The 16,473-nt window shown below is 36.0% G+C and overlaps 2 protein-coding genes across 3 annotated transcripts in view; one reads left to right on the top strand and one right to left on the bottom strand.

Annotated features, from left to right (window-relative positions):
• LOC109535990 (titin) overlaps nt 1–9,685 on the bottom strand; it is a gene marked incomplete in the record, with an annotated part of 72,197 nt that extends 62,512 nt beyond the window's left edge. Inside the window, 2 exon segments of the mRNA XM_048670067.1 lie at nt 2,401–4,325; nt 9,469–9,685. Coding sequence (XP_048526024.1) covers nt 2,401–4,320 — 1,920 coding nt within the window.
• The window catches only part of LOC109534564 (D-beta-hydroxybutyrate dehydrogenase, mitochondrial), a 64,125-nt gene that overhangs the window by 34,232 nt on the left and 13,420 nt on the right, over nt 1–16,473 (top strand). Inside the window, exon 1 of one of the 2 annotated variants that reach the window (XM_019900287.2) lies at nt 15,833–16,230. The exons of the other annotated variant lie outside the window; for it this stretch is intronic. The gene's annotated coding sequence lies outside the window, so the exon portion shown is untranslated. Of the gene's footprint in view, nt 1–15,832; nt 16,231–16,473 lie in introns of those variants that run through there. 2 annotated transcript variants of the gene reach the window in all.

Below are 16,473 nucleotides of genomic sequence, written 5' to 3'. Positions count from 1 at the left end.
TGTGAGAAAATGAATGAAGAAATTTTAGCAAATTGGGTCTGTTAATGAAGTGAAATCCGAAAGACTGAAAATATCGCAGCAGTACGTGCAAATGTTGAGGAAATCCCATCCACATAAATTCGGCATAGAGCTCAGGAAATTGTTGTTTCCACAACCACTATGCATCGAATTTTAACAAAAGACTTGAAGCTTCATGCGTACAAAGTTGAATTGGCTCAAGAGCTAAAGCCGGAAGACCATGGGCAACGAAGAGCCTTTGTTGATTGGATTTTGGAACAACGACAATTGGACTGTGATTTTTCAACGAAAATCATCTTTAGTGACGAGGCCCAATTTCATCTTGATGGCTTCGTTAATCGACAAAATTGTCGCATTTGGGGTTCCGAAAATCTACGAGTGATCGTTTAGAAACAGATGCATCCAAAAACAGCCACTCTTTGGTGTGCATTGTGGACTGGAGGCATCATCGGACCATTTTTCTTTGAAAATGCAGTTAACCGTGAGTGGTGTTCGTTATCGTGAAATGTTACTAACTTTTTTATGCCAAAATTGCAAAATATGGATCTCAACAGCATGTGGTTTCAACAGGACCATACAGCCAGAGAAACTGTTGAATTACTGCACGAGTCATTTCCTGGTCGCGTTATTTCTCGTTCGAGAGATCGGCATTGGCCGCCCAGATCATGCGATTTAACGCCTTTGGACTTTTTTCTTTGGGGTTTTTTTTAAAGTCACAAGTTTATGTGAACAAACCAACAACGATTGAAGCCTTAAAAGATGAAATTCAACGCTGTATCTCTGAAATACCGCAAAATGTATGCACAACAGTACTTGACAATTTCATGAAAAGAGCACGTCTGTGCCAGCAAAGCCGAGGCGGTCATTTATCCGATGTCTTATTCCATTCATAACCACATGATGTGTACTGCATTTTTCAATAAATATTTCAAACTTATGCCACCAATACATATCGCTTCTCCGGAAGAACAATGACGCAACTGCAAATTTTGACTTTTTCAGTTAATTATGGCACTATTGCAAAAAAATGTTCATTTCTGCAGTGGAACAACGACGTAATGTTAGAACGTCTTAGTTTTCGCTAGAGAGCAGATGCGTCATTGTTCCAATGGCGTCTTTTTAACAATGCCTTCAGATGAACAGTGACCTAACAGTTGGTAGCGTCTGAGCTAGCAAATTTAGTGCATGAATTTTGGTTCAACAAGGACGTAAGTGCTGTTGTAGTATATTTTGATAGTATGTACAGATTCATCTTCTTCATCTTTATCTTCAGTGGAAACGTAACAAATAAACTCTATTACTCACAAATTCCTCATCCGTGGGCATACACAGAATGAGGGCGACACCATTCATAGTATTATCGAGAAATATATGAAGAGAGGCCAAAAAAATCAGGGCTCATATACGTGCCTGGCCAATTAGTGACCATAATAAGGAATTCAAAAAAAACTGAAAATCCTTTTGTCGTGAAAGAAATGAGTTATGACGATTTTATAGATTTAAAATCGATGTGTAATGAAATTGGTTTTAATTCCCAGAAAAATCTAGAGGGTGGTTAGATTAAGATGCCAGATATAAAAGTCGTAAAATTTGTGAAAGAAAGTGATGTCTAATACTACAAATCTAGCTCCAAACAGACTACTTGGGTGCAAGTTAGGAGTCGAACCATTGGAACTAGACGCTCTTCTGGAGTGAAGAGTCTAAATAGCATCATCAAGTAACCCGTCTACATTTCAAAAACTCCACTAATTGAAAATAAGAAAAAAGATGTACAAACTTTGTTAACAATATACATTATTCCAAAATACTATGAACCGTGTTTTAGTGGCTTCTTTTGAATTTTTGTTTTTGTAATTTTATTAATAAATATTTCTTATTCAACTTAATTTTTCTGTTGTCATTTCATAAAGTTGACTGTGACTAAAGTAAAGTATTCATCTAACAATTTCAATAGTTAATTTTGTCACAACTATTATTACTGCCGCCTTTTCCAATGGAACAATGACGTAAATGGAACTTTTTGGTCTTTTAAGGCTTACACATCTTCATGTTTTAAAAATTATAAGCAGCATCTAAAACTAGACTACATTTGCTATCTCGAAGTCAGCGCAAGTTTCATTATTATAATTTTCTTAATTTACGATTTCTGAGAAATCATCAATTTGCACCTGCGTCACTGTTCTTCCGGAGAAGCGATATCTGTTATTTAAAATATAAATCCGTCGTTCTTATTGGATCTGCATGTTAGCATAAACATAGACGGTGTTCCATTTTCGTCACTTTTATTAAGACACCCTATAGCGTCGCAAATGGGGCATGCTGTACCTACACTTTCATGCAGAAATATGACTAAACATAAAAAAATCAAGAGCATCTACTTACATTATCCGAGTTGCTGCCAGATTGTAGTAAAGCCTCAGCTGCCACAGTGGTAGCTGCAGTCTGGGTATGGCTGGTGGCAGAGATACGATACTGCATTCCTGCTATGCTGCAATATCCTTCATGATGCGTGGATCTAGTGCTGTTCACATATACGCCCGTTATAGTTACATCGGTGTCCTGGTTCAGAATCACTGCAACCTTCTTGTTCGGAGTCGTGTGCACTTCAATCAGATTTTGCTCCTCCTCTTGTTTTATGTCCTCCTTTGTGTCCTTGGTAAGGTCAATTTGCTCGATGGCTGCAAAGTACTCCTCTGCCGAAGAGTCCGAGTCGTAGCTGGAAGAATCAGTGGTCTTCCTCGGTTTGGCCTTTTTATCAGTTGAATAGCTTGCAGTGAGTATAGCTGAAGCATTCAAACTGGCCATTCGCTTTTTCACCACCATGTCCTTCAGGTCCATTAGAACTTCGGGTTTAGGTTTCCGCTTGCTTTTCTGCTGGTCTTTCACCTCGGTTCTTGCGGGTTTTGCAACCTTTTTTGCTGGCTCTTTTTTCACTTTGGGCTTTTTTGGGGGCCTGGGTAGCTCCAGGTCGCTATTGTTGTCCGAACTGATTGAATCGTGCATGTCCCAGTGCTTTCCAATAGCGCGCAGTCCCGGGACATCTCGCAAAATTCGCTTCACAGGCTGTTCTTCGTCTGAGTCCGATTCGCTCGAACTATCCGATGAAAGTTTGCGGGCGGTTGAACACTTTTTGGATTTGTCTGGGAAAGCTGCGGGTTCCCGCTTGATAATGGAGCTTTCAGTCATTTGGTCGAAAGCTGATTTTGATTCGTTCTCGTAGAGACAGTGCACTTTAGCCAGAGCGTTTAGGGAAGCTTCCCGATGCCGTTTTGGGCTGTTCCAGAACTGCAAGAGCTTTGCTCGCCGCTTATCCTCCAGTTGTTTCTGCGCGTCTTTGCTGATCAGGGACTTTTTCTTCAGCTGCTTCAATTTCTGGGGGATTACCGGTTTCTTCGCTTTTGGCGACTTGGGTGCCGCGACAGGTGGCACTTTTGCTACAGGTGGTTCAGGTTTAATTTCCTCGCAAGGCTTCGGAGGCGGACCGCTCTCCAATCCTGGCTCGGTTTTGACAAGAATTGGAAACTCTTCATCAACTTTTTCTTCCTTGATTTTCACCTCTATGATTTCCACTATAGATTTGGGCGTTTCCGAATTTTTTGCGCTGCTGGTTTCCGGTGCGTTTGCGTTTATTTGCTTATTGCTCGCTTTTCTCTTCACGTATTTCTTACGTGGCTTTAGAATTGCATCAGCTGCTACGATGGGAATTGGTGGCTTACGAACGGGTGCAGCCTTGGCGTCTAGAGCTTCGCTCGCTTTGTCTTTATTGGTTGTCTTTGATTGAGCTTCATCCGTGGGTTGTACTACTCTTTTCCGCTTAGTTCGCTTGATTCGCAGCTTTTTGGCATACCGTCTAATTATCTTCTTTATCGACGTGTCCAGGTCTTCATTAGCTAGCACACTTGATTCAGGTTTCTCTATCGCCAGCACTGGCTTATCAGCAATCTTCAGTTTCCGATCATTTAAAGGCTTCGCCTTGACAGGATCCGGAGCCACTTTGTTTTTGCAGTAGCGCGATTTCTGCAGACGTTTGATATCAGTTTTGCTGGATTTCGTATCGGTCAGTGGCGTCAGCTGAATGGGAGTGAGCTGACCTTTGATGACAAAGGCAATAGTTTCCGCGATAGTGTCCCGATTTCCCAATGCAATATTGGGCGTCTTTTGATCATTCTTTTTCCGATTGATTGGCACTGTCTTCATGTCACTGCTCCGAAACTTGCTGGACGACACTGACTTGCTTTTCATTGGCGCTGATGCTTTTGTTTTCCTGGGGGTCCTAATCGGTTCAGCGCCATTTTGCTTCATTTAACCTGGAAGCAAGAAGAATCAACTGCAGAAACATTCTGGCTTGAAATTACATCGATTGACTAAATCAAAGACAAAGGGATCAATTGTAGTGATTGAAAGCCATCTAGTTATTATACACAGTGGGCCAATGAATTAATGCAGCTCCGCGTTTCTCAGTATTTCATTTCAGAATGGTTATAGAAAGCGCACAGCATAGCAATTCTTTATCCAAGAACCACAACAATTCCTATGTTTGATCTTTGTCCGTCAACTTGAACTTTTAAGTGTACCTAAGGGTCTACTTGACTCAGTGGAACAATGGGCAATTATGCACTCCTTAGATAACGCCAGGGTAGACTCAAGATATACAGGACTCCTCAAATCCATATACGAAACATCAGTAATGGTAGTTAAATTAGATGAAGACCTGAAAACGGAACAAATAAAAGTAAAAAAAAGGAGTAAGACAAGGCGGTACCATCTCATTTCACCGAAATTATTTACGCTAGCGTTAGAAGACAAGAGGTTCAAGAGGCTAAACTGGGAGGAGAACGGAGTTAGAATTGACGGCGAATATCTCAACCTCCTGCGTTCTGCGGACGACGTGGTTCTAATAAGCGAAGACCCATTGGAACTGAAGACTATGATCAAACAACTAAACCATGCCTATCAAAAAATAGGACTCGAGGTCAACATCACAAAAACAAAAATCCTCAGTCCGCAAAAAATTCAACTTTCAATCGACTTGAATGAGATCGAAAGTCTAGACGAGTATATACCTGGGAGATAAACTGAAAATTGATAAAGAAAATAAAAATGCAGAAATACCGCGAAGAGTAGGTCAAAGTTGGGCTGCATACAAAAAATACGATTTATACTCACACAGATATCTCTATGAACCTGAAAAGGAAAGTGTATGATAGCTGCATACTTCCAGTAAACACTTACAGGCTGGAAACAATGAGCCTCACAAAAAACAGCGTATATCGCCTGCAATGCACGCAGCGAGCTATGGAAAGATAAATTCTGGGAGTCAGTTTGAGAGCTCATATGAGGAACGAAGAGATTAGAAGAAGAACCAGAATAATGAGTATAACCGAGAGAATAGCCAAATTTAAGAGGCGTGGCCAGGATGGACAACAATAGATGGACATCTAGAGTACTGAAATGAAGACCATGGGAAAGTAAACGAAAGTTAAGTAGACCATTGAACGGCTGACGATATTAAAGCTGCAGCTTGACGAAACTGGACACAGAAAGCACAGGCTAGAGATATCTGGAAGAAACTTGAAGAGACCTATCTTCAGCAGTGGAGAAACCACGATTTGTGAAAAAGAGAAGAAGAAGGGTCTACAGGGTGAATTAAATTTGATTTTCACAGAAAAATGTGTCACAAGGTGTCCAACAAGGGTTGATGAGGACTTCGAGTGAGAATCGCGAGAAAGTTTTCTTCGACTCAAATAGTAGGAATATTGTTGGATATGTTATCTCGTATGAAACTCAGTTAATTTGTCCATATAACAAAGGGTGGAAAAACTGGGTTCCTTGGCAATCCAATATAGCAGCCAGTGTTAAACTTAAACTCTTGGGTGGAGTCAAACCTTGAATTGCTCGTAAATGGTATGCATAAAGTTGAGTCGTATTCAGATCATACATATTTTGACAAGTGCTAATCCGCAAATTCATTTACAATTTGGTTAAGGATCTCTTCCTCAAAATGCGCAGTTTTTACTGTTCCTTTTGCACCAGTTTCGTGCAAGTTAGGTTGCTCGGTAAGTCAACGATGAATTTCGATATACTTTTTGTACCCAGGATTTTGTCTTCTGGCTAAAGTCGTGCAGCAGTTTTTGCGTTGCAATTTGTTGCTCGATGTGCCGGTTGGTGTAGTTCTCCATAAAGACCGATTATTTCGCGAAATTTTTGGCATGGAGCGATCTAATAGGGCCGGAAAACGGTTCTTATACTCAAGTGGCGTCTATTGTTGCACTGAACAATCCGTAGGTGTTTAATCCGGTGGTTCAGTATCACCTCGCAAAACATTCAGATATCATTATTTTGGGTTGCTGTTAAAGTTTTTAAGATTTAGGTAAGGAGGTTATCTAAAAAAGAGAGCGGGGCATTTTGCAAACGATGCCCTGATAAAGTGGTTTGATCGTTTGAAAAAGTTCCGAAGATAAACCCGCGAAAAAAAATTAAGTCGGAATGAAAGCTGCATTTGAAACCTCTGGAAACAGTCAGTCTTCAATCAGCAAAAAGTGGTGGTAAAAAAACGCATTTCCTCAAAAAACATTACTAAGAAAACTCGTTAGTAATGGGAATCTCTATATCTTCCTAAGGCGATAAACTAGAAAATTTTCATTTTTTTACTATAGTTACTACTAAGATAACTAATATATACTAACTATAGATACAGGGTGATTCGAGTTTAATCGTGATAACTTCAGGAATCAAAAGAACATGTTAGAATAATGTTCCCACTTACAATAAGATTTTTTTACGCTTTTTTCTCGTCGATTTTGAACTACTCATCAGAATAAAGGTGAAATTCTGGACGCAAACACATCTAATGAAAAATACATTTTGTGTACAAATCTCAGTTTACACAAACTTTTGTGAGCTTCTATAGCTTGCTGTAACGTTAAATAAAATGTGGGTAGGTGAATAAATATTAGACACAAGAGATAAATGCTAAAAATGCCTAGAAGCAAAAAAGTTTCTGATTGAATCAGTGAATTTTCTGCAGATGCAGGTGTTTTATTGAAATAAATTTTTGTTGTTGAAGTTTTGAAACAAGAAAAGAAGGCCGTGGCACAACAAATACACTTCTGTTGCACTAAGAAAGTTGTGTGATAAAAGCTTTAGGTGAATACTTATGTAAGGTTAGTAGAAATATTTGAGTTCCGATTTTACCTTAATCGAATAAGTGGATCACAGCGGAAAAAATCTTACGTGAACTTGAAAAAATCGACCTTCGAAAGGATGCGATTTAGGGAAAATTTTCTTTCCTGGTTCTCTTTATGATCTTTCTGATTCGTAAACTTATCAATATTAAACATGGATCATTCTGTATAAAAAAATGTTTTTAGAGCTCTGAATTACTATAGGTCAACACCTACTTGTATTAACTTATGTAAATGCCCACCTAAAACTCGCAAATTAAAGAATAATTTTTGACCGTCGTTTTTTTGGGCCCTATTCTGTAACTATTCCGTTAAAAATTAACTAATTAATGTTAACCGTCCGTTATTTCGCAATCGACTTATTGCTATTCTGTATACGTGAATTTTGATGTTCCGTTAAAAAATACATTTTAGCGTAGTCCGTTAAACTTTCTCAACAGTAGAAGGTGGCAACATTGAAATCTACCTAAATTTCTAATCTTGATAACAATCGTGCTGAAGTAAGACTTGTACTTATCTGTCTCAAGTATTTGTCTGCTTCGTTTGTTTTTTGATTCAAAAAGTAAAATCATGATTATACAAATTCTTAATATTATGTAGAAAGCTCAACAAAATTTATGGAATTTTTTCTGCTTTTATTGGATCATAATTTGGAACACGATGCTTTAGTAAATATATAAATCGAGACCTTCGTACAGCTATAACCTTTTCTACAATATTTCTAGCTCTTATATGTTCAATAAAATTAGTTTCTGGGCTTTTCACCATAAAATTTTCGAACGGTGTTATCAGGAAGGGTTGTAGGGGTATCCAGTCGTCCAAAATAATTGCTACCTATGACATACTGATCTTCCAGTTTTTATAATAGATTCCTTGTAATTATTGAAGCTTGCCATACTGCAGAATCACGTGGATAAACGTAATGAAACATTCAACTTTTGCAAAAACCCATTCTGAATTACGTCTGTAACTTCTTACTGTACACCCTTGCGATGGAGTTAATTGGTAACTTCCAGTGGCATAAAAATGTAATGTAACTAATATTTTTATTCCGTTTGCTATTGTTGTACTTCTTCTAGGATCCGGCATGCATTATAATTCTAGTGGTATTTTGTTAACCCGAAAAAGGCATTAACATTTTTCTGCGGAAACATTATATCGATTATTGGTGTCTCGAAGGAGTCCATAACGTAACTTCAGAACTTCTCCACCAATATCATAAAACACCAAATTTCATACAAATTCAACTGTTGTTCTAAAACAACTTCTATAAATCACTTACATTTGATATTAATTTGTCAACAACTTTCCCGCTTATACTTAACGGCTACTTTTAGGTTACCCTTAAAAATAGGCGCCTGACCGATATTTATAATGGAATTAGGTTGTGTTTAACGGACAATCGAGTTACAGAATACCAATCGAAAATTAAGCGGCCGCAAACTTTTTAGCGTCCGTTAACTTTTAACGGACTAATTACAGAATAGGACCCTTTCTATTCTAAATTCGAAGAAACGTGAATGAATCCAATTTCTAACACCCTGTAAGCCATTCGTGATTTATGAAGTCTGAAGTGTTTGAACCCTGCGTGGAGTATATTAAGATAATTAATTCGTTTCATTAAGGGGATTAGCTCCATTTTCTTAGAGGTAGCCAATTAATCGGAAATAGCTGTGAAAGAATGAACTGAAAGTTAAATACTTCAATGTAAACAAAACCTGCTGCGATTGTTTTAGTTAATTAACTTCCGTTTTTTTCACTTATCCTGTGCGAAGTTTATTAAGGGAATTAATTAATTTCCCTCCAGAACGCACTTGCGGAAGTGCGTTGAATGACGAAGTTCGTTGAAGACGAAGACGAACCTTAAGGAAAAATGCAGATTTTATTATAGGAAAACCACTCAATTTTCTGAGATATCGTTACTGAAACCCAGTTAATCAAAATAGCAATGAAATAAATCTTAACTCCTTGATTATAAACAAGTCCAGTGTCCTTTGTGGCATTTTAATTAAAATAATACTTTTTCAACTTTTTTGCAAATTGTCTTCTCACTCGACTCTCTCTAATCAATTGTCAAAGGCGACTTACAGACAAAGTTACTAATTGTCTTGCACAGTTCTCAGGCATTTTTCAGTGTTTGTCGCCAAAACAGTTTGAAATATTGCAGCTGTGTCTGTCTAATCTGACTCTGTCACTACAACAATTGGCGATTTTTAATGAAATAAAACACAAAACAGAAAGAGATAAAATACAATATATTGTTTACCTTGAAAGTGCAGTTATCCGATTTGGTGGCGATAAAGGCTACAATAACAAAAACATTCGATACAGTTCGAGGCCCGAATCGTAGGGAAAATGCCTAATATGATTTTGGGATTTAACCAAAGGTTTTCACGTAAAGAACGAACGATTTCCGAACGAGAAACTCCCCGCCCCATATACAATATACCTACGTACTGTATGTTTGACAGGCCTCCATTTTGAAGTGAAATTTCTATTAAGTTCTATCGCATATGGTGGCGCCCTCCAGTATTTGTATCTACAGCCGAAGACATCAGTTGAGTTTCTTTTAAGGTTTTCATTCCATTTAAAACATTTTAGCGATTTATTGTATTGTTCGATTCAGGAGTTGTTAGAATGGAGGATGTGGCATGTCTTCTTTAAAACTATAGAGTTTCTTTTTCTAAATCTTATCGTTTGATATGGATGGTCGCAAATTTATCTCATTTTCGGTCCTTCGCCATGAAAGCGGAAGGTTTCACCACGGTTACTTACTTTGAACTTTTTTTAGAGAAAATTCAGTTTGGGTTAGTCAATTTGATAAGTCAGTCTGTTTTGGAGGTGCATTTTTTAAGTCTGAATTTAGAAGATTTTCAGTTGTTCAAACCAGAGCAGGACCGATTCTGTTTTTTCGCCATTTGATAGAGAAAGCATTTATTTCTTTAAGAACATTCAGCGTCTCCAGAGCAGATATTTATCCAGTATCCACTATGATAACCAGGTTTGCACAATTTTCATACTTATGCAACAAGTGAAAATCTCACGCAAGGCGATTTTCTTTTAACAACTTTGCCAATGGATCTGTGGAAACAGACGGTTGCAGAAATACAATAATTTCGATTGACTAATAAAAGTTTTAGTGAATCCCTAAATTCGAAACTTTAGACGAAGTTCCAGATGTTCGACCATGTATTTGAGTATTCATTTTTGAAACCATTTTAGAACTTTTCTGAATGCATATTTCGGCGATCGCTGGTTTGGCCAAATAAGCCTTGTTCTATGGTTTGGCCACCAACATTACCAGACCTTATTTCCCTAGATTTTTGCCTTCTGGATATGGATGAAGTAGTTGGTTTATGCTAATTGTTCACTACAGCCTTCCATTAAATCAATTAATAAACGCGCAAATAAGTGTGTCGAAGTGGGAAGTGGTGGTTTTGAGAATTTCTGATGAATTCATGTTATTTGCTTTGCTTTCCCGGTTTTGTAACAGTTGAAATAAAGAATGCAGAAAGTCGTAAGAAAGTTTTACAATACGTAGTTGTAAATTAAATAGTGTTTTACACTTTTATTTTCCACTTTAGATAGATTTAAAAATGGCTATTTAATCGTTTTTTAAAGTGTTAGAATATTTGCTCTTATCGGCACCAGTCAACAGACGACAGCGCTTAATAATAATAACGACAATAACGTTTGATGGAAAGGCATTTTTTGCTACCAATTTTAACTTCAAATTCAGATTTGTTATGTTATACAGGGTGGTTTTTTAGTGCGATAGAGTCCATTATTTCCGATGGTGTTGAACTTTAGAAAAATAGTTTCATATAAAAGTTGTTGACGCACAAAGTACGCACATTTTAAAAATATCTTATATGATACAGACTTGCTTAAAAACATGGTATCTAAAAATTCATTGTAGAAGCAAAAAAAGCAGTTAAAGATACAAAAAAATACGTTTTTCCAATTACCACAGATTTTTTAAGAATTCTATTGAACCAAAATATCAATACATTGTACAGGGCGTTACCAATGTGGACTTCAATTTAAAACTTTTTAACGCAATATAACTTTTGTTTTTCAAATGGAAGTACCTGTATATTAATACGTCATTAGATAGACAATTTACAAAGTGACAAATTTGTATTTACCCTTTAAGCTGTGAAATCAACCGTTTTTAAATTATAATTTATTTTACTTAGAAATTTAAAAGTTGCTACATTTTGTAAGGTGGCTATGGAAGTCAATAAATAAGTGTATTTATTGACACTTATTTAATGAATTCCATAGCCACCTAACAAGATGTAACAACTTTTTTAAATGTTTAAATAAAATAAATTATAATATGAAAAGGGTTGATTTCACAGCTTAAAGTGTAGATACAAATTTGTAATTTTGTAAATTGTCCATCTAATGACGTATTAATATACAGGTACTTCCATTTGAAAAACAAAAGTTATATTGCGTTAAAAAGTTTTAGATTGAAGTCCACATTGGTAACGTCCTGTACAATGTATTGATATTTTTTTTCAAGAATTTCAAAACGAACTGCAGCTAGCTATAAGGGCGTTTCATAGAAATGATTCAAACTTGGCCATGAGCTTAATCTCAATTTTAAATTGTAATAAAAACTTTAGGTTCAATTATTCAATTTCAGAAATACAGAGAAAACGTTTTATATACTGGGTGTTTCTCTTTGAGATGTGTAAGTCTGCTTTAAACTAAAAATGTGTCCTCAATATATATAAAATGAGTAATTTTTTAAATTAAAACAAGATTTTTCAAAATGCTTTGATATTTTCGACATAATTTCAAATTTGAGGAACTTTTTGTTATGACTACGGTTGAGCCTCGATTCATACAGGGTGGTTTTTTAGTGCGATAGAGTCCATTATTTCCGTTGGTGTTGAACTTGCGAAAAATAGTTTCATATAAAAGTTGTTGACGCACAAAGTGCGCCCATTTTAAAAATATCTTGTATGATACAGAGTGTATCAGAAAATATACAATGAATTTTYAGATASCATGTTTTTAAGCAAAATTTTASTAAAATGGCGATAATCTGCCAACGTCGCAAGTAAGAAAAATACCATTTACGGTGCTTATGCAGCGTTTCAAGGTGCATTCCATGAGCTAATARAAAATGGGTAGTTCTATTAAAAAATACACTTTGATCTTGCCTCGCTTTTCTGAGACACTCTGTATCATATAAGATGTTTGTTCGTCAACAACTTTTATATGAAACTATTTTTCTAAAGTTCAGCACCAACGGAAACAATGGAATCTTTCGCTCTTAAAAACCACCCCGTATATAAAATTAGTTTTGTTCCTTAATTCAGAAAATAATCAAGAATAGTAAGAAGTACATTTGTTGAATTTTAGTTTTGCAGCAATACCACCAATAAAGTGAAATTAGCAAAGAAAATATATTTTTGAACAGCTGAAACTAGTAAATTAGCAGTGTCTTCCAAGTCATTCGGCAAATTATCAGTTGCTCCAATAACCTCAGTCTGATTTTCATCGGTGTCCTTCCTCTTGGCATAGTGATATTTTGCTATAAAATCTTCTCATAGACGGAAAATTTTCCCGGACGTGACAAAATTTTAATTTTTGCCTCAGCTGCATCATTTAAATGCAGCTTGGCATTCGGCCCAACACGCAGTCTGCCAGCAAAAGCAAGTAATGCGATTAACATCGATACCTACATGCAATAAGTCCCTCTAATTCAATTTCAATTGGGTTAAATCTCTCGTATTCAGCAATGCGTTGGTTGTATTCTACACACATCTATGCCGACAACTCGATGTATACCGGTTGGAATGTTAATGATTTGGGAGTGAACGTATGAACAAAGTAAAAATTACACAAGATCAACGTTGTTGGTGTTTGTGTCTCTTTTCAATACGTTTTACTAGTCGAGTTCCGACGGTGTGGTCAAGGTGAGAAATGTTCGCAGATACGAATATGGCCTGCAGGAAGGAAAAAGGAAAGCTGTTTTTCGGTGTACGTACGTGCATGACTGGTTTTGATAATCCTGCAGGTCAATTGAAGGAAATTTGATCGTTTTCTTCGAACGAAAATCACTTTGATTCGCAGAGGTTTGCTTTATGAATGATTCATTGAGTTTTAAAATTTCCTGATTAACACAAAAATTCATTGACTATTCCAAAGTGCGCTAAATAGTTTGCGTATTTTTTTGCCATTTGGTTTTAAATTGCCATTTGATTTGCAAAATATTCTGCATTATGAGCTTTCTAAAATAATTTTGCTCACCCTGTACACGCTACATTGTATATTTTATAAAATTTGTTTTGTTTTTACAAAACTCTTTTTTCATGAAAAATATAATTTGTGTTTCAACAGTTGTTGATGTGTTTTAAAAGATGAACGGACACGGATAAAGAAGCCCTGATGGTTTCACAAATGAGAGAAAACTACGTTAGCAATGAAATATTTGGAAATAAAATTGGCTCAAATATTCCCGATTTCTCAGTCTTTATTCGTCTCTGATTTAGACACCTTTCGCATTTTTCTTCGAATCGATGCGAAGCGAATTGAATGCTCTTTTATGTCCTGTATTAAACGAGTTGAAAATACGTGCGTTGTGAGTAGAAGATGCCACTGTCTTCTTTCTGATAGAGTTATGGGGCAAAATTTTACTTTTACGTTGGTCTTTTATAAATCTAGTTAATCTAGTTACTTTAAAGAAGACAATACTATGGCAAGGCTTTTTCCAAAGTTTACACTTTTTAACGTTTGAAATTATTCATACCATGAGCGTTTACCGCTTTTTTGCAATTGTAACGAAACTGAATAAGCAAAACATTTAGGAAAGGTTTGATTAATTACAGAATTAATTTGAAATTTGTTAATATAAACGACTAGGAAAACTGCGTCTTTCTTTCTTTAAGCTTTATCTTCCTTTTTAAGTTTTTTCGTCAGCAAATTACTTTCTGTATTTAAGAATCTTCTAAACTGTTTGGACCCTTTCAGAATTCTGTAAGCCACTTTTTAAACTGTGGATTTTTCCTTATAATGAGCTTCGACTGAAGTAGCATCCACATAGTTTTGGAAAACTGAATATTTAGAAACTTGTAATGCATAACACTTGATTCTGAAATATTAAATAGATCCAAACATTTTGCAATTTTTTATGTTTACTGCAATTTTCGGTAGCTCAATCTTTATATTGGTCACGGAAAATTAAAGATTCATTTACAAGAATCTCGGATCAAAAGAACATCTATCAGAAGCGCTAAATAAACTGAATTCCAGAGTTTGAAGCAGATGCTAAGAATTCAGTTAAGAACGGCAAAATTCATGGATATTCCATCTAAAAAACGTAACTGATAATTGAGTTTATGAGTTTTTAAATTTTTTAACAATGCCTTAAAATAGTGCTTTAAAAAATCAGGCAATTTAACAGCAATTTTCCGCGACCTGAAGCGCGTTTAATCGTGTAGAAGGAATTCAAAATTTGCATCTAAGCGGCGTATGTTATTAAATTACTTTCTAAACCTTACAACATGTTTTTAGCTAGCAATTTTCCATTTGTCTGGTATATTTATTTTAAATTTTTATATAATATTTCTCCGATAATTCTAAATCGCTTTTTATTTCGCTTCAGGTTGTTTTTGTACTTCTATGAGTTATATCGACTAATCGGACAAGCAATTAGAAAACTGATGTCTTGCTAAMAATTCCAAACGGTACAAAGCATCATTTAGGTATTTGTTTRYAACAGACGTTGAAAGCTCGWTATGTTTCACACTTCTTCSAACWWTTTTGCGAAATCTGTCKTTTTTGCAGTTTTCTGTTCTTGAATTATKRTWACCGTCTGTCTKCATCATAAACTTGTGGTTTGAAGGAAGTTTGATACCCGTTTAGATTTKTAAARTTGACWTAAAARTTTYACGTYGACTTTAAGAAAATAATTTAATTCTTTTRTTGWTCTTGAGTAATTTGTTTCTGTGMACTGCTGGKTTTTTGACTCTCGTCACTCCCATCTTCTTTCGTTTTTCTCACATTTTTTTAACTCCTCAAACATAGGCAGGTATTATTKATATTATATTAAGTTCAGTTTCCTCTGGGTCTAAAGCTGTTTAAGCTGTTAAAGCTGCCAACAYTGTTCAGGGTCTGTTCTCTTTAGTTCAATTTGACTAAATTAAATAACTTCTTTGCTTCTCTTATTTATTCAATATTAAACTTTATATTAAAAAAAGATCTTCTTTAAGTAAAATTGCTAACGCTCTAAGGACATTAACTTGGTAAAATTCTTGTTCATTTTCACTCTTTTCAAAGAAAACTTTCAATTAGAGTCTTAGAGCGAAAATTTTGCATTGAACACCTAGCCAATAAAACGTTTGTAACAATATTGCAAGCCTATGAGGAACAGCAAGCTTGATCAAGCCAATAGAGCCCAATTTATCAAGTGAAGAAGAAAACCAAAAATTTACATGTCTGCACACATTTAAATTGGTCAGTCCTGCTGCTTAGGTAGCATATTTTTCCTGAATTGTAGCTTGCCAGTATCGTCCAAGCACCTATTTTCTCCATGTTAGTATGTCACAACCAGTAACTGTAAATCGATCATCAGCAGACCATCTGCTCAGATCTGCTCGATCCATCAGATTGGGCGTTGGGCCTAACATAGTCGTCGCAGGAAACCATAATTTAGAAAGATCAGTTTGCATTCGTCTGAGGAATCGGAAAAAATCGAAAACGTCTTTTCTCATCGTGTGAAAGTTCCGCCTCTGCTTCAAGTCACACTAAGGTGGTCTGCAGGCGTGCTTGCAGCAGGAATTTTGCTTTGGTATAATACCTTTCGACGGTTGTGTATTCCCGACCAACCAACATGGTTTAAGACGGCATTTGCGTGAATCGATTCTTATTTAGCGGTTTTGTTCGAACCGATGTGACGAGTCTCTTTGGTAAATATTGGATTTCTGCTTCTTTTGGATGGTGAGATAAGTGCGTGCTTGCCCACTAATAACAGTGTTTGTGCTGGATAATATTTGCTTCTACTCTCTAGGTAAGAGACTCTTGGTTGATTGAATATGTAGTATTAGAGCTTTAGTTTAGACTTTGGTTTCCATTGAAATTCTCAGACGCAATCAGGCTGTATTGGTTCAAAAAGTGTTAATGCAGGGCTGTCTCTCTCTTGGGATATTTTCTTGGCTTAAAATGAAGATCTGTGTCAAGATGGTTGATTTTTCAAGAAGGGGGTTTTGAAAAAATTCAGAGTTCTATATGTAATGTTATATTAATAATATAT

Source organism: Dendroctonus ponderosae, unplaced genomic scaffold (genome assembly GCF_020466585.1).
Source record: "Dendroctonus ponderosae isolate FM_Combo_2020 unplaced genomic scaffold, Dpon_F_20191213v2 Dpon_F_20191213_1, whole genome shotgun sequence".
Taxonomy (NCBI): Eukaryota; Metazoa; Arthropoda; class Insecta; order Coleoptera; family Curculionidae; genus Dendroctonus; species Dendroctonus ponderosae.
This window is presented reverse-complemented; position numbering and strand designations above follow the sequence as displayed.